The sequence below is a fragment of the Pempheris klunzingeri genome, chromosome 11 (assembly GCF_042242105.1).
Source record: "Pempheris klunzingeri isolate RE-2024b chromosome 11, fPemKlu1.hap1, whole genome shotgun sequence".
In the NCBI taxonomy this organism is placed as follows: domain Eukaryota; kingdom Metazoa; phylum Chordata; class Actinopteri; order Acropomatiformes; family Pempheridae; genus Pempheris; species Pempheris klunzingeri.
The window spans coordinates 16,221,869-16,248,628 of record NC_092022.1 but is presented as its reverse complement, the minus strand read 5'-3'; the positions used below and the strand labels follow the sequence as shown (position 1 = coordinate 16,248,628).

Sequence of the window (26,760 nt, the reverse complement as noted above, 5' to 3'; positions counted from 1 at the left end):
CCTCTTTGGAGGCTCAAACATTCTGCTGCCTCGTGTTAACTGACACCAAAAATACAACCAAGGAACTGAGGTGATACGCAGCTATAACCCCAGTGAATTATAGTATTTATTTATTGTCTGTAATAGTGAGACTAAACATTAAGTAAAGAGTGAATGACAGCTTTGCGCTGGTGTGTGTGTGTGTGTGTGAGTGTGAGCTGGGTTTGGTCTAAGTAATTTTATAAGATAGTTCATGTGGTGTCAGCATAAAGCCCCAGGCTGTCTTGCTCCACCTACAACGTAAATGAAGAGAAAGTCAGTGTGTCTATGCTCAGGAAATACATGTTTGAATCAAATAACGTTACCAATAAACCACTCTGTATCTTATGTGAAGTTTGCTTAACGTCTTTCTTAGAAGAGAAACACACGCACATACACACAGGTCTGCTATGTTTCAACAAGATCTTTGTCACGTTTCCTCTTTCTCAGACGAAGCATAGGAAGTTAACAACAGCCAGAGTTAGGTAAAGACAGATTCCATGTAGTCAGGATTACATGATCAGATGACAAAAAAACTATAAAAAGCTCACATTACATTAGAATAAAATGTGCAATTAGATGTTAATATGCTAAATTAATTTTATTGCCATTGAAAATGTTTTGGGATGTTGAAAGAGAAAAACAACGATTATTCTTGGAATACAAATCTTTGTGGCTTCATTTATTTTTGAGTATAAGGTGTGATATTTACACTGTTTTATTTTGAAGTCATCCGAAGGTAATCGGATTACATAGTTAGTTACATAATTTGTATTTTATTAACCAACTCCATTCAAAGTAATCTGACTTGTAACAGCAGAGTGTGACAGTGTTTTCACCACCTGAGGGAGTCATCATCCTTCTTAACTCAAGTCACATTTTTCCTTCCTTCTCATGTTTATACTTGATGATCCATAATGTCCCCCAGCTATTGTCCTTTACAAATCATAAACTAATGAAAACTTTGATACTAGCGACGGTCAGTCTGACTCATCCTGTGGGAGAGAATGAGTAAGAGATTAAGTTGTGAGAATGACTGGCGACAAATGACATTGACAGATTATGTATTCCAAATAAAGCACACAAGGTAAAATATTACAAATAATATCAGTGATAAGAACTGTGTGTTTCATACGGTGTCGTTTGCTTTATTCCAGTAGTAAGGCGTTACTGGAAGCCAGTTATCCCAGTTGCAGGATGCAACTGGGATGCAAATGCAAATGCAAATGTAACAATTCAAAATGTGAAGCTGCAGTTGTCACTATTTTTTGAATTATTTGAGCCATGGTTCATCTTCCGCCTTCCTCTCAATATAATAACATATGTATACTTTTATGAATTCTTGTCCTTTCCAAATAAAAACAAATCATTCCAAACTTACACGACTCCACTCATGAATTGTGATCATTACTGGCGGCAGTAGCACCCAAATATGCCTGCTGAAGAATCTGGGAGGAATGTGGGCTGTGCCCATATCAGTGGTTAAACTTCTGTGAACGAGTTAACAAAAGCGTGGTGCATATTTTGTCTCAAATAACACACAATTAAATTCAGAGACTTGGCATTATGTTTATTTTGAGAACATAGGCTATTTTATATAAAACATCTGAAATTCACCCAGTCAGTTCAGCCACATTTGACAAGGTCAGAAACAAGTGGTAAATTTTCCATCAGCAGAGAAAAAAAAACCCAAAACAACTTATGACAAATTCTGGGCGACACCCCTGCCTGCCATGACACCTCGCATTAGCCGCCCATGTGGACAGAAGTGCTTCAGGCTACAGGCATTGAATAGAACTGTCCCATCATGCACTCAAAATTGATTACAGATGAATACACTATTAGCAGGCTACATCCAGAGTATCTGCTGTCTGTGTTTTGATCCCACAGCGGAGTAATGTGTCCAAAGAATGTGTTCTTTATATGAAGTTCAAAGGTCGCTCCCACAGCATCACTGGGTTTTGGCGTGCACAAAGGGTCCTCCTTTTCTAGTTCTTGAATCTGTCCAGAGCAGATTTCTGGCTAGATAACACTGCTGCTTTCATCTCCCTCTGCTTTCTCTCCTTTACCATCCTCACTTTGTCCTCCACTGCTTTCCTGTTTGCACCCTGAGGGGTAAACAAGTCATCAAGAGAGATGAATCAAAACTGCAGATAAAGCAGAAAAAATGTGGTTGCATCAATCTTTACCTTATATTCTGGATTACTTACCCTGTGGTCCTCGTGAGCCACTTGTTTCTTGCGCCTTTCGATGCTGCCAGCAGAACTACGCCCTTTTTTCTTATACTTGGGAATAAATTTCTTTTTAGCGAGTGGGTCAAAGCCCTGGGAAGACAAAAAAATGTTTTTTTTAAAACAATAATACACCTACTGGTCAGGAGTCTATATTTCATAACATGCAGATATAAGAGAAATTCTGATGTGTGCCAATAAGATGCTTCCAGACACTAACCAGGGTTTGGATTCTGTCTTGGTGCCTCTGCTCAAAGCTGGCGCGGTCAACCTGTCCCAGCTCAGCGGGGTCGAGGGTAATGAGCTCTGGCTGGATCTTCTCCAGCAGGGCCTTGACCTCCCACTCCTGCCTCTGCTTTGTACTCCGATATGGGTTTGAATCCAGACCGTCAAAGTTAGGCTCTCCAGCACCTGTGAATGCAAAGGGAGAAAGGCAGAGGTAAAGATCACCGAAGGGTTCCTACACCTTTTTCAAAATCAAATTCAGGCACTTTTCAAGCATTCTAATATGTATTTTCAAGGTTTTCCAGAACCATGCAGCTGTGCTATATTAAATATTCTTGTTAACCTAAAAAGTGACCTATTCAGCCAGATAGCACTGTATTATATGGCTGGAATTAGACTTTCAAGCACTTTGTTCAAAATCCAAATACTTTCCAAACCTTGAAAACGCCACATTAAAATTCAAGCATGTTCAAGGATTTCCAGAACCTGTACGAACCCTGCCACCAGGGAACACACATGGCCACATCAAACGCTGTGCTCATTCGGACATCAACCTATTTAGTGCAACCTTGTTGTTCCGTCTACTTTTAAATATACTATATCATATATTTAAATATAATTTGAACTTGAGTAGGACCTGGTACGAGCATGCTGGTGAAACCCTCTCCGTGTCCCACCCCGAGGACATCCTCAAAGGGACAGAAGTGCAGCCCCCAAACTGCTCCTCGAACCCTGTGAGCCATGTAGGGTTTAGTCACTGGAGTGCTCCACACATCCCTGTACAGCTGCAGGGAGACAACATCCACAGATTACATTCACAGAGTGAAAAGGTTACCAATGTGAAAAGAGCTGTCTTATGGATCGTCGGCTTATTCAAAAATGACTTTCTGCAGTGTCACAGGGAATTTAAGGCAATCCTGTACTTTGTACTGTATAATAAACAGTAGAAGTCACTACAGACTCGACATAGCAGGACAAGAACAACTGTAATTGGTAATAATTGGTGATAATGACCTGAACTATATCCCCAGTGGCTGCAGACAGCAGCCCCCTCTGGCTCAGCGACAAACAGGAAGCTCCAGCAGGGAGGAAGTACGACTTGAGGGGCTTGAAGGTTCTAATGTCGAACACCTTCAGCTTTTTATCCATGCCAGATGTCACCATGTATCTGTGAAAAGAGGAGACCTTAACAACACACTGCTCTCTGGTGGACAATGAGGAAACTGCAGTTCACTGCTCACAACAGAAGTAGTAATATTTATTCAACCTGACTAGAGAGCCATTTATCATTTATAAATTTCTTCTGCAGACTTGTTAACATTTAAACAGCCACTGTTCTGCCTCCATCACTTTAAATGATTCACAGACTGTTTCTATGGCAAACTGCATTGACAGGAACATGTGATGTACTGAATGTATTGCTAGATTAGACTCAGGACTTATATCACTCTCAAAGAATGAAGCAGCCTGTTCACATAATACACAGACAATACAGCATCCTGCCTCTACAAGAATATAAGTATATAAGAGTGTAAATGTTACTCACGTGCCCGTCTGATCTACAGTGACAGAGCGCACGCTGCCCTGGTGACAGAGCATCTTGACGAGCGATTCTTTCTGGTTGGGCGACCAGAGGGTGACCGTCCCGTTGTGGTGGCCCAGGTGGATGATGGCATTGTGGGGGTTCTGGCACATCACGTCAAGCCGGCCGGTCTTGGTGCAGATGGCTGCCACCTCCTTTCCCACAGAAACATCCAGGTACTGCAGGAAACTTGTAGCACTCTGAAGACAAGAGCATGACCGGGAGGGTTTGTCAGAAGTGATTATCGATCCAAAATACACATATTTTTCAATGTGAGAATCTCATCACTAATCTGCTTAAAAATCATAGAATAAATGCAGACCTTGTCTGAGAATCAGCAGTATCAAGGTAATCCAATGATAGATGTTTGTAGATCAATGGATACATTGCAAACAGGAACTATTCATGGCTGATTTGGCATACTTTTAATGGTGCCAATTTTCAAAAATGTGTCTCAGTTTTGGTTGAGGGGGGCCCTGCAGTGTCAGACTTAGAAATCTCCTGCTCAAGATAGTTTTGGAAGCTATGAGTTTATGCATCTTAAGTGAATATTGTCTACTCGTGTCTTAGCTGTTAAGTTGTCTTAGCCTGTTTGTTATTTGTCCTTATTGTCATTATGACAACAATGCTTCAGTGTTGCTCTCTTGGTCAGGCAGGTCTTGAACAAGAGGTTTTAATCTTAATGAGACTTTTAGAATAGAATAAAATGAAGGTTAAACTAAAAGAAAACCTCTAAATTGAGCATCTGATTCATAACATCGGGGTTTGTGGCAAATTCAGCATTTAACACGAGACAACTCATTGAGGTAATATCTTGCACAAAACCTATAAGGAACGCACCGCTGTGGCAAGCAAGAAGTGGTAGGGGAGGAACTGCATACGAAGGACATCATTGAATTTGCGGATGCAGTGAAGCTCTATTCCATTGGAGTCGTAGATATACAGCCACTTCTTCTGAGCTACTGCATACATGGTCTCAGTATGGAGCCACCTAAATACAAGCAGAGGTTGATTTTACTTACAGAATCTTGCGCTTTGTGGAGTGCTGCACAATGAACGGCTGGATGACTTACTTTACATCATTGATGGACTCCATAACGTTTATCTCACACATTAACTTTTTGGACTGCCAGTCTATGCAAGCAAGGTGGCCTCTCCTCCCACCGAGCAGCACGTGACTAAAATAAAGACAACACATTGTTAACAGCATAAAAACATTGCAATCAATATTTCTATATAGACACTGGATCAAATGACTCAAATGTCTTATGTGAGAGTACTTTCCTGTAGTGATGAACTCAATGAGAATTATACTCTATAGTGTGTTTTAGTGTCTTTCAGCAATGGTGAAGAGTCAGTCACATAGGTGAAAACACCTTTGTGGGTGAACATTTATTTATTACACCTGTGCTTTCCTTGTGATGACGACGCTGTGAAAAAGGCCAATAACTATCTACAAATACACATTATTATGAATATACATATTAGGTGTTACACATAGACTGTATAAAAGAAGTGGACGAAGCTTCCAGGTCAGAAAAGTAGAAATACTTAAGTGCCTTAAACCTGCAGTCTTTCTAATGGCCAGCAGGGAGCGACTCCAATGGCTCCAAACAGAAGTCTGATTGTATGATTCAATACAGCGTGATGTTCACTTAGTAAATCACGGTAAAATAGACCACAAAGCGGGGTATGCTTTTCAAAGGCGGTCCTCTCGGAATGAACATCACTTCTCGCTCAAAACAAAACAAGGATGGCAACACCTATAAAGCCATACTAGAAGCTTCAGAATGGCAATCCACAAACCAATGGGTGATGTCTGTCTATGGTTATACAGCTTCTTGGGTTGCTCCCAGGTGATAAAAAAATTAAGAAAACATTGTTTAAATAATAACTTGGGTTCATTTTCTCTTAACACTGTGGTAGCTGACTCATATCATGAGCTGTGGCAGTCTGTTGCTTTAATCTTCCTGTTGTTATCCTCCATTAAGACTGAACCGGGACGCTTGGTGATGCAAACATGACTGAATAGCATGAAACCATCCCCTAGACAAAGACTTCATACACGGTTTGCATCAGTAAGGAGTGTGAGATACTGACCGTCCAGTCTTGTTGTAATCGACTCGATATGGTCCAAACTGAGACAGTTTCAGATTAAAGTACTAAAGAGGGAGTGGGAGAGAGATTAAAACTCATGAATAAATGGCAAATAACCAACAAGTGGCAAATAACAAATAGATTATGTATAACAAAAAAAACATCTACTGGTGTCAAGACAGTGTGCCCCACCTTTGCCCCAGACGTTATATCCACAGCATCGGCTATATCTTCCTGAGAGATCGTGCACGTGTCCTCACCTTCATCTCCTTCTAGAAACCTGAGATTAGAGGGAAAAGCATCACAACCAGGCTTTTATATAATGGCTTATAGTGATAGTTCTCAGCATCTAATCTCTGTCACATCATTCACTGTGAAACATAGAAGCCAGGAACTTTTAGAAGAAAAAAAAATTACCCTGCATCCTCTGGGAGTAGAAGGTCAAAGCGGGCAGCTTGTTTCTGGGCCATCTCTGAAACTTCTTCAGATTGGGCGATCATGTCTTTCAGCTTGTAATGCCGGCGGCGAGGCTAGGACGAGAGGAATAAAGGAATGAGATGTTGGCTAGTACAGCTAACTTCTCTTATTCACCAACATTTTTGAATAAAGAGAATGGAGTGTTTACCTTTTTCATCTTATCTTTCCTCTTGAACTTCTGCAGCCTGTCTTCTGGAATAGGAACAGATCCAGGGAAAGGGTCCACTTTCTGTGGGAATAAGAACAATAATCAGACGAAATACATCAGATTGACATAGTTAAACATTAAAAGTAATGTTAAAATAAGTTAATGTGTAGCTGGGAGATATATTGATATAACATCAATACTAAGAGCGTGAAAATTCATATTGTTTGGAATCTGGGGTATTGCAATAATAAGATAAGGTAATCTAAGATGAGCCTTCGTTAATTCCCAGAGGGGAATTGTTGCAGCAACACAAGGACAGAAATAAGTACAGACAAACTCAGAACATAAAAATAAATGATATGAGGTATATAAAACTAAAATAAGCACAGAACCCTAAAAACGGAAACTATACAAGAGTAATTAAAGACAAACATTAAAAGGAAAAAGTGACAGCGGTGTGATTAATGGCAGACAGTGAGACGGGTAGCCTTTACAGTGTGAAAATGTAGAGATCCTAAATGAGGTCTCATACATACGTGTGTATATAAAAGCTGACTGGCCAGATGGAATGGGACTTTGTGGCCTATTGTACAGTCTGACCGCGGGGCACAAATGAGCATCTGAAGTGGCTGAATGAGCTGTCCATCTTGTGGTATCGTTCAAATATTACCTTCATTCACTGCAGGGCTCTGGAGTCACCACATGAGTTTGAGACAAACTCCAATTGTTTCTTTCCACAGTAATATTACTTTGATTTGCATGACATTTTTTGTTCACATTGAAAGTAGAAATTTGAGCAGATTCCTCAGTCAGTGTTGCTGTATTAATAACACACAACAATTCCAAAGATACTTAATGTCAGGATTAATTTTGGGGAAATGTGTCTAAAACTACTAAACTACGCACAATTCACAGAATGAGGAAACACATGGAGCTCCACTCCACAGACTGATGTACATATGATACTGTCAGGCAATGTGGAATACAACTAATTTAAATAACCTTAAAGCTACTTTGGCTTTGAACAAAAAATATTTTGGTATGTTTGGCAGGTACATTTCCCAACTTCTCTGAATGCTAATTCGGTCACACAACAACCCCTTTCATTCACTTACCCCTGATATGAATTTCTTTGCGTCTCTTTTATCCTCATCTTGTGGTCTTCTCTTTTCTTTGTTGGTCTTTTGCAGACCCTGTTCAGTCTTTTCTCCACCTTTTTCTCCTTTGCTTTCATCTTTCTCCTGCTCCTGTGGCTGTGGCTGTGGCTCCTGCCAGTAACGGGCTGTAGGCTGTTAGGGCGGAGCAGACGGTAGTGAGTTAGCAGTAGTGACAGTAGTGACTGAGGATAGTGAGCAAAGTTTAGTATGTTTATTGAAGACTGACACTCTAGTTGTGAGAATACATTTCATGGACTTTTCAGGGGGAAATTATTTCAAAATGAAGGAACAATAATTCACACAGATGTTCACATGTACCAGTCTAACCCAGCACAGTACTATACAAAGACTTGACTGATTTATCTTAATTAGATGGTAATAGACATTTGAGGCCTGGCACCATCGTGGAAAATTAGGACAAAAATCTGTTTATTCCATCAGGATGAAGATTTGACAGATCAATGTAACCCTGAATAAAAGACTTCTCAGAATTATGACTTAATTTTGCAAATTAAGACCAACAAACACAGTTTGAACTTTTTGCTGGCCTCATTATGACCATAGTGCACCTTTTCCTTTACATCAGTAGTCACCACCACAAAACATAAACATATTAGCATGTGATGTGTTTAAAGCAAACTCAGAGACTCCGGTACGGTAAATCTGAGCACTTTCTTATAGGGCCTCTATATGTATTGGTAAATCCAAGCCAGGTCGATACTTTTTTTTAATCCAAGCATTTTGAAGTACTTTCCAAACCCGTGGCAGCCCTGTTATTTGTGCCCAGAACCGGGACTAGCTCGCCGCCTCCAGGACGCGTCCAAACCGGGGTGCTAGCAAACACGCTACGTTGCGTCTGTCGGCCTTAAAAGCGCCGTGTTAGTCCGTCTCAGTGGGTGATATTAAACGTCTGGCACGGTTGCAGAGATTTTCTTTTACTAATGAGTTATTCGTACTTACCTTCGTCTTCTTTTTTCCCACGTGTGGCTCACTCACTGCTGCCTCACCGGGAGACGCCATCTTTGTTGTGTACGTTTTTCATTTCCGGTGAAGTCAGATTTTAAAACGTCACCTCCGGTTTTATAATTTTTTCAAATATTTTTACTATTACAGACCATATTTATTTATTATTTATTTATTTTTAAATAATTCCTGCTGTCGGTCGATACATCAACTATTCCACAAGGTTTTTTCAGTGTGGTAGATGTTATCACCGTGACACCATCCAACAAACTAATAACTGGATATAGAGCACCATAGATTACAGATACATTACCTTTAAATCCCATAGAATACCATAGATAACGAGAGATTACCGTACCATATCATAGATTACCATAGAATGCAGTACAATACTATACATCACCATAGTTTACCATACAATGCAAAAGCTATCCATAGATTACCATATATTACCAGATAATACTGTACTATACCCATGGGTGCCTAGGTATAGCTAAAAGTGGGGGTGCATCATTGGTGACTGAGGTATAGCAGGAAAACTCACATATAATTAAAACCTGAAATGTTGTTTCCTACAACACAGAGACTTTGATAATGACCAGTAATGCTGTTCTTCCAGTAAATGTCGTAAGTGTACATAATGCATAATAATACTTCATAGTTTGCCAAGACACATTGCAAAGCTACTTAACTCATGTTGTATACCTAAATACATAAATTGCACATGCGGCTATTTTTATGTGGGAGGAGCACAAAAAAGATCGAAAGAGAGAATCACTGAGCACATACATTCTGTTTGCACAGGAAATGCAGATTACCACACAGCCAAGCACCTGCTGTGACAATAGGCTTCTCTCATAGAAGACATTTTGACCTGTCACAGTGGGAAAAGCACAGCTGTCAATAATCAAATATTCTTTTAGTCTCCTGATGCTTGTACACGCTGTTCTCACTGTCAGGGCTTAGCTGGGCCGTTGTTTATGTTGATAGTTAACATCTGTGCTTCTCTCCCCTATGACAAGTCAGACTGTCTGCTGTGAAACAGGCCTATTATCCAGTGCTACTCTGATGGCCAGGCAGCTGAAGCTCACCATGATAGACCCGAGAGCTGTTACTAGTCCTGATGAAGACCGTGGGTTACTCATTGTTTAAAGTCTGTTTAATTTCTGCAAAGCAGTGTTCTTTAATTACACATTTACGTTTCATTCATGTGAAGAGTCACTAACAGTTATTTGGATAATATGGTGGACATGATACTAACTCAAACGACTATTTCAAAGGTTTTCAGTTAAATAAATGTCTTAAACCTAAATAAAAGTCACTATCTGTCGCTGGTTGAGTTGATGCAACGGCGACTGAGCCTGTAGGCCTTCCATTTGCAGTGTCCTTTGGTATTACGAATTGGGTGTCGAGTTGTCATTCTTGAGAAGAGTCACAAGAGGCATCCATCGGCCAACAAACAAAAAAAAGACAAACAAATTCACTGTTCTGCTACTGTCAGCACAAACGCTGTTTGGTTCTCTGTGAGGTCCAAAATCAATGTAATAACTGCTTATCGCCAAGGGTGCCGCCAAAGAGAATGAAACAGAGATCGTTAATTAAATCTATGGTTAATTATTCTGTTTTCTACACATATATTCGCTTATTATGTCAGAAATATTCACATTCAGACATTATGAAGATTCAATTATTTAAAAAAAAAACATTAATTCAGATACAATTAAGGAGAAGTCACATTGCACAGCTCTGCTATCACATTTCAAGAAACTATAACTTGAATTTTTCACAGAAATGCCACATGTCCAGTCAGTCATGTACACAGAAACACCGCCTGTCCAGTCCTGTTCAGAGTTCAGTGCGGAACTGAAGTGTGGAGTCCTTCATCTTTTTCTTGTAGTCTTCATCAAACTCTTCATTCTGCGCCACAGTGAAATGGTTCTTCCAGTCTCCGACCTTCCCTGCAGAACCACAGAGAGTCAACCAGGTGTTTTAGCTGAAGGTGGAGATCTGATTTTGTTTCATGTCACACACATCTTGTCATTTATCGAGTTACCTTTTCTCATGAAGGGAGAAATTTTGAAATCCATAACTTGGATTGTAGAGTAGTTGGTCATGTTGTTCTTTTTCATATTATCAAAGCTCACTCCACCTGTAATTCTATCCTTTTCCTCGACTGAAGGAGACAGTCCAAGGAAGGAGCAGAGTTTGTCTATTTCCCCCCTAGTGTCCTGGAAACACAACAGGCATCACTTCATTATCGCCAGCCAGAGGAGAGCTTTAGAAAAGTAGCCTGAGAAGGAAGAACCCACAAAAACAATTGAAATACCTCAACCATATCTTCATAGAAAATGTAATGGAGTTTTGAGTAAGTCTGCTTCTTCTTCCACCAGCCGCTCACATGGTCATACCAGGATCCAAACACCACTGAGGCCACAGAACAATACATGAAAGCGCTGCAGTAGAAATCTCTGCATCTCTGTTCCAATAAAAACAACTTTGTCATAATAGTTCATACATACTTTTTCCCTCCATGAATCTCCGGTGGAAGCTGCTCCAGTCTCCAGGCTCTGGCTGAATCATGTTCATGCGATCAAAGTGAAAATAAGACACCATGTTGTCTTTGGCATTGCGGGCAATGTAGACTATCTACAGAAGAAGAGAGCACTTATCTGAAGACCAACATTACATGAAACATGATATACTTTTACACACTTGAGGCAGACATACTTAACATTCTGCTTTTTCTCTCCATCAGTCTGTAAATGAAACATGAGTCCTTAATGCCGCTGTTAAAAGTAGCTTCGTCCTCTTTTTCAACAGCTTGTGATCATAGATTGATGGAACTGAAACAACACACAAGCGACGCACCTTGCAGTTCTGCTCCCAAAAGGACTTTGGCACAAACTGGACTGGAAAATGAGTTTTAATGAGTCGAGGAGTGGTGGGGAGCTTGTCCGCCAGCTGTTTTCCTGTATTAAGAAGTATAGAAAGAGTAAGAAATCCCCTGATCTTGCAAAGTGCGTTCAGTTTTTCTTTTATCTTTTTTTTCTCAGTTGTTTACACATTAAGCCTGACACTTAAGACACAATGACCACAACCTGTAACTCATGTACCAAATACCTACAATACAAGCGCATTTCCTATTTTACACTGTGGCTGTAAACCACACTTTTTGCATAAAGACGTTAGGAACAATCATGCAAATGCTAAACGTAAATCTCCCTCTGTCCAGTCTGATTCCTGACAACGGGAAAAATGTGTTGCACAGTTGTTGAATCAATAATCAGAGCTTTATCAGTAAAAGTGCCACAGATGAGCTGAGCTGAGAGACAGAGAAACAGGAGTGAGAGTAAGAGGAGGAGACTTAGGAGAGCTATAATTTCTGATGAGATTCGGGCTACTTGACCACTGTACCATACCAGTGTTTTCCATTGAGCACATCAGTGGTCAACTGGCTATGAATGTCTTTTCATATGCTGGGGGGTGTATTTGAAGATGAAGTACCATAACTTTAATTTCAATGCAGAGTTTAATACTTAAGAATACGAGTTAAAACGAGTTGAAAACGATTGATGAAAACTAACCTGAATCCATTGACGGGACAGCAATCTCCAAGAAAGGTACTCGTGTATAGATTGGGATGGATGTCTGACGCTCTGGGGCTGTCTGACCAAAATACAGCAGGTCGAGGATGTAGGAGGCCCAGGTGGTTCCTGAAAGAAAGTGAAAAACTTGTGTCACTTCTGTAGGCACATCTTTTATGAGCTCTCCACCCACACCAGTGAGCATCCGGGGAACAGACGTAGAGATTGGACCATCTTACAAGTACCTGGGTGTTCACCTGAACAATAGACTGGACTGGTCAGACAATACAGACGCTTTGATTAAAAAGGGAAACAGCAGACTGTTCCTCCTCAGGAAGCTAAGGTCCTTTGGAGTGCAGGGCCCTCTCCTCAGGACCTTCTATGACTCTCTGGTAGCATCTGCCGTTTTTCTGACTGGTGCAATAATTCATCAGTTCATCCATTCTACTACAGCGCAATCTCTTTGTTATATTTGTATATACTGCATAGCTTTTTTATTCTATTTTATATTATATTCTACTTATATAGGCACCTGTTGTTTAACTTATATTTGCACTGTTGTTCTTGTTCTTTGCTGCCCAATGTGGGACTAATAAAGGCTTATCTTATCTTATCTAATCTTAAAGCATTTCCACTGACCGTTCACGATGGTGGACTGACCTGCTTTGGGGTATGTCGCAATAAGTATGTCATCCGGTCTGGCTTTGAAGTTTTGAATGTTCTCCCAGTTGTCTGTGAAATAGTGGCTCATTGAGACTCCATGAAAATCAAACAGTTCTGGCCGAACCACCTTTTAAAACACAGAAAAGTAAAAACTGAAAATAAAGACAACTGATCACGGAGTGAGAATAATCCATTTGTAGCTATTTGATTGTGGAGAAGAGTGAAGCTAGATTGTTTGAAGATTAAAGCTAGCAACTTCTTCTTTTACAACAAATTGAAAATGCATAGCTTTACCATGAAGGTAAAGGGTTAGCTATTCTATATCCCTTGAGATTCAAATATATTTTCTGAGGCAGATCTGGACAAGATAGCACATCACTTACAATGTTGCTTACAGATGAAAATAAAACCCATCAGAAATGACAAACATCAGTTTCATTAATGTATGGCTTCAATCTACAAGTTCATTTTCATTAGCTAAACATTGCATGTTTTATAAGTAAGCTACCCCACTTTACTTTGCTGTAACTTTAAATGGAGGTTAACTTAGTGACATACCTTGTCTTGATCAACTGACATGCTGATTGTTGCTGGTTCCTCTGCTGTATTTCCAATACTTTTCTCCTCTGCTGCTGCAAGTTTTCCAGGACGAGCAAACTATTTTCCCTCCTCTCTCTTCTCCTTACATAACACTGTGATTGTTAGCCCAGCCCCAGCAGTGTGAAAGTACAGCCCCTCCCTACCCGTGCAGATTTCTGGGCTTTTAACCTTTATTCGTAAGAGGAATACAAAGAGAGCACATCATGTGTAACTTTACATGTAACATTATTTCTAATTTGTCAAGAACCAACTTCACCCAGCTCAGTGTGATCATGCTTACGATGATATGCCGGTTTGGGTTTCAAGAATTTGAACAGGAAAGATGCATAGATAAGTCTCAGCAATCCCATATGACCGTTAAAAAGTTTGACTACTTTCATACATTATTTATCCAGAATAGTCGAAAATAGTCTTTAAGTTATTGCAAAAGTGTTGGGCTTGAACACACTGTGTGCACATTTAAACAATGCCAGCCTCTTGGGAATTGTCTCCCCACTGTCTGAGAGTTCAACCCAAAACACATGTCATTCTTTATTATTTAAAATCTCTCTGAGGTAATAACACATGGGTGGAACAAAGTCTAACTTTTTTTTTTGCAGAGCTTTTCTAAGATCTACAGCTTTGTCCAGGCAAATTAAATATTCTGTAAATAATATTCAGGACATCAATCGGGGAGGCACAAATTTGTTTTGGACTGAGCTGCTTAGACCCATTACAGAACAGTATGACTATGGTGTGCCTTCCCCTTTGCCCCAGATGTGCAGATAAAGAGTTTTGGCCAGTTTTCAATGAGTCTGGGAAGGAAGGAAGAAAAGTCCTCACACAAGCAGTCACCCAGGGGAAAGAACAAATGTGAATATGTTACAGTGTTTCAGTGACAGTTCCACATTACATGGTTAACTATCAACTTTCAGATAAAGAAGAGCTGGAATCATGGATTACTTTTGCTCAGGAGTATGAAACCTTCACAAAAAAAGGTTGTGCAAAAGTAAAGGATGTCTTTACATAATGACTTTATCAGACAGAAGAGGACAATACAGTACAATATACTGACTTACTAAACATGTTATTTTCACCCTCTCTCATTGGCAAGTTTTCAGTAGAAAGTTAAAAGCACCAAAAGTTGGGTGAGCCTTGCCTTGGAAGCTCACTATTCATGTTCACATTTCATGTTTTAACCTGTAGGTACTTTTAGACCTGTCATAAATCTACTGAGCCCTCGGGAGGTTGACACCATTCCCTTGCCCTGACCTCACTTAACTTAAACTACGCTAAGCTACCTACTCTCACTGGACCAAAGAGCAGATACTCAGGGGTGTTACCCATCGTCCATTTAAACAGTCACTGGGGATAAAACTAAGACAAGATATACATTGCATAATATATTAACATAGATGAGAAATGCCTGAACTCAAAATGCTATGTTAAGCTAACTGGGCAGACATAAGGGCTTATGCTCATATGCTCTAACAAAGCGTGAAAGCTGATGAATTTCAAAGTAACCGCTCATTTCAAGTGTTGAGTATATATCAAGGCAGTTTGCTTTCAGTCCCAGACACTAGGGGAGGAAGTCAGGGATCAAAAGCATCAGTAGCCATCTGTGCAAAAATAAATTGTCCTTGCACCTTGGGGAAACTCAACCTATACTATATGATTCAAAGATAAATAACTCCTTTGAGCTCAGTGTTATGGTGCAAGACACTCTGATTTCAGCCAACATTTATGTTAAATATTTGGGCTGTGAACTGGATAGATCTTTGAGGGGAGAGATCATGCAGCAAAGAAGTATCACCAAGGCAAACCATAAAATCAAATAACTGGTGCACAAGGCCCATTTTTCAATGAGGAAGCCCTTGAAATGTTAGCATCAGTTTTAATTTGACACAAGGGTATTAAAACTAAACTTCAAACAGCTCAAAATAAACTGGTCAGGCTGTTATTGATTCTTAGTCAGATAACTCATACTGACCATTCTGAATTTAAGAAATTGAAATGGTTGACAGTAGTAAATAGAGTAAGGCAGCTGAAATTGAGAGTATAAGATCCTGCAAGGTAATGGGCCTAGGTATTTTATGATTTTTTTTTCATAGGGACTCTCATGGCTGTTCAGCTAGAGGCAGGGCCACAGATATTGTGCCATTTAGATTCAAGACCTATTCTAGGCAAAATATGTGTTTGCACATGGCTGCGATAGCGCGGAATAGACTTCCAGTAGAGTTAAATTCAAGTCAGTATTAACACAGTTTGAAACATACGTGTGGGGAATGATAATTCGACCAAAATGAAAGAATGCTTAAGAAATGTATAAGGGTATATGTGTCACTGTGTCGGGTGTTGCTTACTGATATGGAAAACAGATATATAGATATAGAATCTGTTTATAAAGATTACCCATATGATGACTAATTATTTGTTCCAGGAAGTTTATTTTGAAAAGACACTGTGTGCATGTAACATTAACTGACTCTGAACAAGGAAGGAAATGGTGCAGAAAGGGCGGACAGAGCGCCAGAGCACAGGGAGAGAAACAAGTGATATTGATAAGGCTAAATAGGGAGAGTAGACTGTAACAGGAGTTCAGCTCCACGGTCACAATAAGGTATGTTAATTGTATTTATTTGTGTCTAATAATTTTGAATTTATTCTATTTGCTAACTTAGGTGCTAAAAGAGTTTAATGTGTTATTTTGTTTGTTTGAGTCCTAGCATGTTGATCTATGAACTGTAATGAAACAGAATAAACCGCACCAGACCCTCAATCAGTTTTTTTCAAGTATTTCAAATACATAAAAACAAGTACACCTTGTGTTTTCTCCATATACAAATTACAAAGTCCTCAAAAATGACAATGGGGTTTATGAGGTACTTCTTTTTATGTGTGCAACAAACTAATATAGAATTCACCCTTTTACAATTACGGTCTGTGTGCAGAGATCAAACTTTTTTATTTTGTGTCTCACTGACATCTTCGGTGTTGTGTGACCTGATTTAACTTTGACTTTGTGAGGACATACATTTTACCTCTGACCTGATAACAGCGGCTCACGTGTTTTAACAGTCTGACTCAAAGCTAATAATATGACACAAGGCAACAGTATTTACACGCCTACATTCATTTCAGGAAGTTGTGCAGCATGTCACAGTGAGTATTGCACAACATGCTCACTTCTTTAGTTTAGATTATCCAAAACACTGTAGCAGTGCAGCAGGCTAAATATGCACGAAAAGGAACATAATAGGGTTTGAAGTATGTTATTTGAAAGATTTAAATGACCAGTGTTGTGATGTTTTTCTGGCCTCATGCCTCTGAAGTTACAGTTCATGCCATGCAAATATTCTCCAAGCCATTTTAACACATCATTTCCATATTCATTTTTTCATGTGCTTATTGTAGTTGCTGCCAATGAGTAGAGAGTGTGTGCTGCAGCAGTTATCTAGAGAACTTCAAGTCAACTTATTTGTGTGGCCACTCCAGGCGCTTGTATTTATCTAATTTTTCTTTGTGCCACAATCTTATCAGAACTTAGCAGATCTGTTTTTAAGTGTTGTGGGAACAGGTGTGTGGATGGGTGGAGGAGTCAGGAAGAGAAAGTCTGAGGGCATTTGGTCAACAGCTCAAGGTCCGGGGAGCTGGAGGGAAGCATATAGCCTGGGCGAAGTGAGCAAGGGGCTGGAGGAGAGAGTGTGGCTGAAGAGATTGTGACAGTTTCAGTATGTGAATCAGCCCTGGCAGCATGAATAACACTCAAAATTTCATATTTGGTATTTCAAATTTAAAATAAGTCAATCTCGCAGATGGAGCCACCCCGTCGGCCAACAATGTTTGACTTCCACGGAGTCCCCATGACCACATACTTCACTGACAACTGGGACAACGTACAGAACTTCAAAGCGAGACCAGATGATATTGTTATAGCCACTTACCCTAAAGCAGGTGAGGTTGTGCATGTAAAAGTGTGGAAATTCCAGCATCATAGTTATGCTTTTAATTGTATCATTTAATGTTAATAAATGCCCTGGATTTATACTTCATGTTTCCTCTGTTCACTGAGGAGAATGTATTTATGTGTTTTAATCTCAGGAACAACATGGGTCTCTTACATCCTGGATCTTCTGTATTTTGGGCAGAGGTGTCCAGAGCGTCAGTCGTCCATTCCCCTTCATGAGAGAGTGCCGTTTCTGGAGATTAGCTTACCTTCTCGGCCTGCAGGTTGAATCACCTGGTGACAGTCACTCAGACGTCTTTATGTTACAGTGTAAAAAAGCACAAAATGCAAACTCCACTTGTTTGTTGCACTTTGCTCCATATTCTTTTCATTATGATTGTTGTGTGCACATTACTGCAGTGAGTGAGGTTTATTTCACCCACTTTGACCCTGTACAAAGTCCTGAAATTGAACCAACTGCCTCAGATCAGTATTGATTGCACACATGTAAGCTATTCAGTCGTGTGTGTGAGACGTAGTGAAAGGGCTGCTGGATATGTAAATAGGCGACTGTTTGCTAATAAGTTCAACAAATCAACATAAAGACTGATAATGAGTTTTTGGCAACTAGGCAACAGCTGAAAAAAACACCTGCATATCACCTCACATTGTATTTTATCTCTGTTTTTATTCCTACCAACTCCAGGGGGATATACCTGGCTCTTTAGCTGCTAAATGTCCCACTATGGACAGCTGCAAACATTGTCTTATCTGCCCCTTGGGGCTGAGAAGGTAGCACAGTAGCTTTTAAAAACAACTGTTAAGAGCTTTGAGATCGGTGAGACTGATCCAAAACAGTAAAATTGTGGGCTGGGCGGCCAAATAATGAGCTAAAGCTCACTTTAAAAGCTCTGAGGACAGCACATGATAATTCTCTGTGGGTTCATCTTTGCAAGCAACCTCTTTCACATTGTTTTCACATTGTCACTTGATTGTTAGTATAAGACTAAAGGCTATAGCTACCTAAAGTATCATTTTTAAAGAGTACTTGTATAATTAGTGCTTGTCAGTGTGTAAACTCATGAAGCCAAGTAAAAGTCTCAGAAGCAAATTACAAGTGTTTTGGTTATTAGTTATGTTCTATTAAATGTAGAGTGTCTATGCATGCAATCAGCTACTGACTGATGCTCCTCTTCAAAAAAGGCAAAGACTTGGCAGACCAGCTTCCCACCACTCCACGTCTCATTAAAACTCATCTGCCAGTCCAGTTCATACCCAAGTCCTTCTGGGAGCAGAACTGCAGGGTAAAAAGCCGTGCAGATACATCACTTAGCCTGAGCAATATGAAAGCTATAAACCGTGCTTCATTATGATGCTGATTGGTTATAATTAAGTGTTTTCTCTTTGTGTAGATAGTGTATGTGGCTCGTAATGCAAAGGACAGTGCCGTGTCCTATTTCCACTTTGGCCGCATGAACAATGCCCAGCCGGATCCAGGGGACTGGAGCACCTTTCTACAGAGTTTCATGGAAGGGAAAGGTGAGTTAAAAGTTGGTTTAGTGTAAGGAGACACAAAGTCACCACATTTCCTAAATGTCCTCTGATATATTATCTATCCTGTGGCTTCAGTGGTGTTTGGCTCGTGGTATGACCACGTGAATGGCTGGTGGGGAAAAAAGCAGACTTATTCAAAACTTCACTACATGTTCTATGAAGATCTGATTGAGGTGAGTTGAGCTGTTTGAATGTGTGAGCTTCAGAACTATTAACAAATTAATTTCTTCCTCATGAAGAAACTTCTCTTTAAAAATGTTTTATATACTGTTTTATTCATTAGAAATGTTTTGTACCTGGTGGTCATTAATGTTTACAGCTCTGTTTAAAAAATGATAACAGGCTGTATAATGACAGGAGTAGTTTGACCTTTTAGGAAATATGATAAGATGATAAGATGCCACCACTCTGTCTGTACAGCTAATATGAAGCTAAATGAGAGCCTGGGTCCTCCAGGCGTCTTAAAGTCACCAGCAGAGGCGGCAGAAAGTCACTGGAAATAGTCCAACACATAACCTCCTGTAAAACTGTGTGGGGATTCAAGTACGGGACTCACTCTTGTGTCTCTTGTGACGGTAAAACCTGTAGAGGGCTGCTGGCCCATTGCACATCAGATCCCCTCTACAACAGACCCCAACAGGAGGGGGCCTGTTCATTTGAGTCTGACCGTATCTGGTGGATGAATGGGGAATAGAAAGTCCAGAGGGCTCCATGGGCCTGAGGGAAGAGAGGAGTGGCTGGAGACAGCTGAGGAACACCTGAGGCCGACATCATGACGATTCCCAAAATGTAGAACTATTCTTTTGCCAAAGAGTTTTGGTACGGTGTATACAAAACTGAGATGTGTTAATGAGAATAATGTAGCGTTCAAAAACTGGATTTCAGTCAGAAAGACTGACGCTGAGATTGCTACATTTTCTGCAGGACTCTGGACGAGAGATGGACCAACTTTGTTCCTTCCTTGGTTTGTCTCCTTCAGCTGAGGAGAAGGAAAGAGTCTTAACTGGAGTTAAGTTTGACAACATGAAACAAAACAAGATGACCAACTTTTCCACTGTCCAAATCATGAATCAGAAGGTGTCTCTCTTCATGAGAAAAGGTACAGTGGAAAATACCTTCTGGGAAAGAAGTTTTTTTCTCTTTTTGCACCAAAATCTGCTCAGACCATGTGTCACTGATTTCATTAAATTACCTGAATGATGCTCCTTGCGTCTCCAGGGAAGGTTGGTGACTGGAAGACCCATTTCACTGTGGCCCAGGATGAACAGTTTAATGAGGACTACAAGGGAAAAATGAAGAATCCTACACTGCAGTTTCGTTCTGAAGTTTCCTGTGCATCAGAAAGAGTACCGACATGTGATTAATCTGATAATAACATTGACTGATGCTACAAAATCTGATGTTAAATTTGATTGACAAGGATATTGTCTAGTCAGTGCAGGACATTTCTCTTTATAGTTGATGTCTATGTTATAAAATAATGATAGAATTAAAACAAAAATCAAAGCTTGATCAATACAAAACTTTGATGTTAATGAGCTCTACCCATGTTAAACCTTCTTTTACTCTGGAATCTTGATTATGGGAATTCAGGTGTATTTTACACAGTACTGTATTTACATTTGTGTTGTATATAACAGCTGCAAATCAATATAAGTATGATTTGTGAAAATTGACTGTAGCTTTCACACTATGGATCACTGTAAACTCTGTCAAATCACAATTAGGTATCTCTGTACTGACTCCTGATTGATTCAAGTCTTACTATTGAAAGAAAACAATTTTCAGTTATACTCAGCAGGTGATTTGTTCATTTTTAAAAGGAGGTTGCCCAATGAGGGTGTGGTATCTGGTATGTGCATTTAGAGGGTGTGATCTATTATTGGGTTTACTTGGTGTTTGTGCCTGCTTTGTGACTGCTTATCTAAAGGAGTCAGACCTTGGAAAGCATGACCTAGGCAAGGAGTGACCTGACCTTTGCCCCCTTATCTGCACACAGAAGGATGTGGATGTTTATGTTGCATTCCTTTACTTTTAAACGAAGACACCAGATGTTGAGCTAGGTGGTCAAAAAGGGTCTAAAAGGTGACCAGAGAATTGGCTCAGGGAAGACGAGGACAGAGACGGCAGATTTGGCTGAAGGTTACGCTGTCTGTACCTAGAATTGGCTTAGCGTCTTCCCAGGCTTCCATGGTGCCTGTTAGACAACTGATCTTTTTATAATAAGCCTATTTTTATGCAACAAGTTGTTGTCATCGGACGTTTCCTTTCATCATCGGTACTTGAGGAGTCACAACAAGGGCCTTCCCCCTCCCCTTTCCTGTATTACAATACAACAGACAGCAGTGTGTCTTTATGATCCTCTCACTCTTCTGTGCATGTTGCTTCATATCACTTTGATTGTGAAGGTGACTTGTGGAATAGACTATGTTATAGTATGTTATATAGAACTAGGTATGCTGCATAGTTTAGAGAATATTATAGATCCAAGACAAAGCTGACAGAAGTGAAAAAGCTGAAATTACAAATCTTTTGGCAACTTCAGCACCACGGACAGTGCCATGAATGTATCAACACAGTGCCAGGCCGTTTAGACCCGTCTAAAAACAAGTGGACGGCACCAGCTGTGTCACTTTCATCCTTTATTCCAAGATGCTTTAGAGGTCCACAAAACACTGTACACTGGAAATCTTTGGCCTTGCAAGGACACGTTAGAGCAAACTGGATTAGCTGCCCAGCACGGCCGTTAACTTTTACAGCTAGAGGCGTAAATGATATATCAACAACATCCATCCATTCATTATCTATACTGCTTATCCGTCAGGGTCGCAGGGGAGCTGGAGCCGATCCCAGCTGACTTTGGGGGAGAGGCAAGGTACAGCCTGGAGTGGTCGCCAGCCGATCACAGGGCCAACACACACAGACAAACAATATCAACAACATACAGTATTTAAAAAAAATTATATGTAAATACACACACGCACAAAAGCTGCCACTTTTTCCAAAAAAGTTCACACAAATTTGAAATGGGAAGACAAGGGAAACCAAGAAGACTGTAACACTAGTAAAGGAAAATACACTCTTTTATCTCTAAATCGTTAGTTGCTGTCTCACTGGTGATGGCATTTTCACAAGCTTCTGGTTAGACGCCTGTGGAAGCTGAGTGTGCTGAACGGTATTTAGTCTGGTGAGGTTATTCACTTATGTTGCCCCATTCATCTGTGGCGCTCCCGCTATCTCACTTGGGTGGAAAGCTACCAGATGAGTCCATAGATTTGTTGTCGTTATCGAGCAACACAGCTGCTTTGCTTATGTGTTTTGGTTATTATGCGTCTTTGTTGTTGACAAAAAAAATTTAAAAAAGAAAAAAACAAATGCTGTATGTTTGCTCATGCTCTGTTGAAGTATAGAAATCTACTTCCAGAAACATTTGATGAAGCTTGTGACCATTTGTAGCTATTTTGAAAAGAAACAACTGGCTTGTACAATTGATATCACACTTCATTCTGCTGGTTTTGGGTGTATTGTCAAATACTTATGATCAAACATTCAGCGAAATTGAAAATGTTTTGCAAACAGCAGTAGTTACTACTAGTCATGAGATATTGCGAATTTATGAAAATTACCTATTTTGAGAGATTAGTTGAGAACTCAGTGTGCTGGTGGCCATGAGTGTCTAATCCTGAGTGTTCACTGACCTTCAGTGGTCACAGGGTGTGCTTACATGTCTGTATATTTTGAAGGTTTACAGGTCGTCCCTTTAAGGTTTTCTATGTTCAAATTCAACTTGACTTTATTGTACGACTGTAATAAAGTACAATACTGTCAAAGCATGATGCACAAGGTTTCACACAGTAAGTGATTTAAAAAGAAACAAAACTAAAAAACAACAATGAGCTAAGACATGTACAGTATGAACATGTGCAGCAGTTATAATAGGCAGTGCAGGTATGAGTATAAAATACACAGACCTAATGACACCTGTACTGGTAATAGTAAGACATTATGTGCAGAATAAACAGCTGGAGGTAGCTCTGAATACGGTTTATAAAGAACAGACATGTACCCATACCCTGACACCCTTAAAGCCATGTGCATTTTTAGATAATTTTCCATTATCTAAGACAGTGCTTGCACTAAAAGGAGAATTTATTAGCAGTGGTTAACATATTCTGTATGGGACCAAACCGTAGTGGTGAACTTTATCATCTTAGCTCACATGCTGCCAGAGTTTGTAGCAGACAGGTAGGAGGGCTGGTCAACATGTTCAACTTCATGGTTAAATATGGTCGCCATGGTGACTGAATGAAAGTTCTCCAGGTGAGATGTCGCCATGTTTGGTCTCCAGGTGCATCCTGTAGACATTTAAACACAAACAAACCTGCTCACTGTCCCTGTGTGGTTTCTCTGAAGAGGAAACTTCAACCTACAACTGTTTTCCACTTGGACTTTTAACTACCTGAGACCTGCTGCCACTGTCAGTGCGATTCTTTTCTCTCGGCAGCAGGTGGCGCAACAAAGCTGCTAAACCAGGGGTGTCCAAACTTTTTTCACTGAGGGCCACATACAGAAAAACATCCAAAGGGCTGGGCCACTCACTAGAAGTGACCTATATTACTAACTTTAGTCCACTAGAGGTGATGTATATATCATGTATACATCCTTTCCATTAGTGGGCTTTCATTTATTACGCGGCATAATTGCCGCGTTTCCACAGGCTCGACTTGGCCCTACTCGACTCGATTCGGTACGCTTTAGGTAGCGTTTCCACCGGCCCTAGTACCTGGTACCAGGTACTATTTTAGTCCCTCCTCTGCCGGGGTTCCAAGCGAGCTGAGTCGAGTTGACAATGCGACGTCACCAGACTGCAGACCACTGATTGGCCAGGAAGCGGCGTCACTTGATGAGTCATGAGAGCGACTATCAAACCCGCCGTTTTTAAAACCCCGGAAACAGAGACGGAGCGTTTTTATTATTTCTGTGAACGAGGTAAACAGATACACGCAAAACAAACGCTCCATGTCCTTAGTTGTGTTTGTTTGTGCCGTATACTAATTACGCTACCGGAGTTTCGGCCCGCCTTGCTGTGACGACCCCGCCCACGTTTGAGGTGGTACCAGGTGTAATGGAAACACAGTCGTACCGTACCGTGCCGTGTCGAGTCGAGTCGAGTAGGGCCAAGTCGTGCTGGTGGAAACGCGGCTTTAGTTATGGTACAAGCTGGTCTTTGCCTTGTAGGCTCTTGTTCAGTGTGTTCAGGTGATCAGTGAGATCCACTAAAAATGCCAACCAGAGAGGGTCACTGAGCTCATGAAGAGGTCCTTCTCTCTTCAACACTGGTCCATTACTGATCTCAGGGAATAAAACCGCTGCAGCACAGAGCCACGACTTAGCCAGCTAGCCCCCCCCAGCACCAGCATCAGAGAGGGAAGCTTGTAATAGTCTGTGCTAGAGCCCTGGTGCTCGAATTAACAGCCTTACCTCCACTTTCTTGCCCCTCCACGGACACCGTAGATTCCTTTGCGCTTGTCTGTCCCAGCTGGAGCCCCATCCGTTGTACCTCCACACAGCTCATCCCATTTAAGTCCCATCATGCCAACTGCATCTGGCACAGCTTCAAAAACATCCTCACCCATCGTGGTGCTCTTTAGACTGCTAACATCAAGCAGCTCCTCCGTAAAGCAAAAGTGATCTTCATTAGTTATTAGCTGTGCTCTCATCACACACCGCGTCTGAAACTTTCTACACTCACTCGCTCTCTTACATTCCTTAATTCTGCCATTTTGGGTCACCTGTAGCAAATTTCTTCTTCTATTACTCATTTTAGAGAAGCTGTCTCATTCAAGACAGTTACTCCACCTAGCGGTGAGACTAAGAAGTACAACACAGTCCAGCGCAAGTTCCATGTGTGGGCCGTATTATAATACATTTTTAGAATATCCTGCGGGCCAATGAAAATTAGACCAAATACAAAACTACGGCCCGCGGGCCAACTGCTGTCCGTAGTTTGGACACCCCTGTGCTAAACCCAATGGTAAGCCTTGAGGTAAGCACGTTTGTTCTTCAACTTGAATTTAAACCGAATTTCTTTGAATTTCTCTGAGTTATTTGAATTGTATTTGTTTGAATTATCTGAATTGAATGGCTTATGTATCTGAATGTATCTGAATTGATTTGAATTGTTTATTTTCAATTGATTTATTTGAATGTATTTGAATTTATTTAAATTTATTTACTTTTGAATTTATTTGAATTGTTTACATTTGAATTATATTGAATTGAATTGGGCTGGTGAGAATTGTGTCCTTGTTGATGCACCATGACAGGGTGCAGGGTGTCTGCACATATGGAGTGTGATCTGGGGGGATAGTGTGAACCTCCAACGTGTTTCGACCTCCTAGTGAAACTCCTCTGTGCAGAGAATTAATAGGATGTCGACACCATGTCACGGAGGTTTATATGTCTGTTGACGCCCACCCTAGACCAAGAGGAGTCTGCAGTGACACAACTCAGGTCAAACGGGAAGAAACGGTGGTAGAAGCTGTGATGGTAGTGTTAGCAGCAGGCTAGGGAGGAGAGGAGAGGAGAGGAGAGGAGAGGAGAGGAGGTGAGGGTGATAATGAAAAGGTAAGTATCAATTTATTTCTTATTTATCACAATGTTTTCTAACCAAATTTCTAACCATATATCTACTTGTCTTCTATTTGACTTTCAGAGAAAGGAGAGGAGAGGAGGTGGGAGGGAAATATAAAGCATGACCCCTCTCATATAAAAGGTAAATATCAGTTTCTTTAATCTTATCCTATCAGGATGATACAAATTAATCTGCTCACCATTATTCTGTTAAAATTGTAACTGGTGTTCTTCATCGTCTAATTTTGTAGAGAGAGGTGAAAAGAGAGGAGAAACAGAAGAGAGGAGAAAATGAAGCTAAAAGAGAAGGTGGAATGGCAAAATGAAATGACTTTGATACCTTGATTTTAGATCAATTTATGGTAACAAAATAAAATAAAATACACAAAAAGCTCTTATGTTAATGTGTTGAATTCCATTGATATTCATTAGGCTTTGTACTGTATGATATGTACTGGTGCAAATGCTTGTAGAATATTACTGCTGAGTGAAAATGTTCAGCGTAGGATAAATTATTTGATAATCATCATTTAATTGCACAGTTTAGTTCTGTGGAAAACATTGCAGCTGCTTCTGAGTTATTAACACAACCCAAATCTTCTCAGCGCATCTCTTCTGAATGAACTCCATCTCTTTTTCCCCCAATAGTTTTACAGTCTGACAGCAATTTACAAATCTATATTGGCACATTTCAAATGTCTTTTTTTCTGCTGGTTCTGTTCTATTGTAAATAGAAAGATGTCAGTACATAAGTGAATGGAAAATACCTGCAGAAACCAGCTGGCAGCCAAGCACGGGTGTTTGCCTGAATGTCCCCTCTGTCGCCAGGTGTTCAGGAGTGATAGAGGCTTTCACAGCACCTTCATTTAAAACTGAGGAGCAGGCTCAGTTTGAATGTGACTT

At 40.4% G+C, this 26,760-nt stretch overlaps 3 protein-coding genes across 3 annotated transcripts; 1 reads left to right on the top strand and 2 right to left on the bottom strand.

Annotated features, from left to right (window-relative positions):
* Positions 1-1,567: 1,567 nt before the first annotated feature.
* Positions 1,568-8,955, bottom strand: wdr46 (WD repeat domain 46). Its single transcript, XM_070839532.1, has 14 exons — positions 8,896-8,955; positions 7,894-8,067; positions 6,779-6,859; positions 6,571-6,683; positions 6,346-6,433; positions 6,157-6,218; positions 5,130-5,234; positions 4,897-5,047; positions 4,021-4,256; positions 3,489-3,642; positions 3,112-3,259; positions 2,470-2,660; positions 2,229-2,342; positions 1,568-2,126 (listed from the first exon to the last, which is right to left on the bottom strand). Exons 1-14 carry the CDS (start codon positions 8,953-8,955, stop codon positions 2,007-2,009), a joined length of 1,797 nt encoding a protein of 598 aa, XP_070695633.1. The 3' UTR covers positions 1,568-2,006.
* A 1,114-nt stretch (positions 8,956-10,069) lies between these two features.
* On the bottom strand, positions 10,070-13,838 carry LOC139209408 (cytosolic sulfotransferase 3-like). The gene is made up of 8 exons (XM_070839110.1): positions 13,704-13,838; positions 13,143-13,272; positions 12,483-12,611; positions 11,767-11,867; positions 11,418-11,544; positions 11,225-11,322; positions 10,952-11,126; positions 10,070-10,856 (listed from the first exon to the last, which is right to left on the bottom strand). The coding sequence occupies exons 1-8, from the start codon at positions 13,722-13,724 to the stop codon at positions 10,744-10,746; spliced, it is 894 nt and encodes a 297-aa protein (XP_070695211.1). The 5' UTR covers positions 13,725-13,838; the 3' UTR covers positions 10,070-10,743.
* A 2,416-nt stretch (positions 13,839-16,254) lies between these two features.
* Positions 16,255-20,853, top strand: LOC139209485 (cytosolic sulfotransferase 3-like). Its single transcript, XM_070839208.1, has 8 exons — positions 16,255-16,344; positions 17,540-17,678; positions 17,826-17,954; positions 18,874-18,974; positions 19,083-19,209; positions 19,300-19,397; positions 20,149-20,323; positions 20,443-20,853. The coding sequence occupies exons 2-8, from the start codon at positions 17,540-17,542 to the stop codon at positions 20,586-20,588; spliced, it is 915 nt and encodes a 304-aa protein (XP_070695309.1). The 5' UTR covers positions 16,255-16,344; the 3' UTR covers positions 20,589-20,853.
* Positions 20,854-26,760: the final 5,907 nt, after the last annotated feature.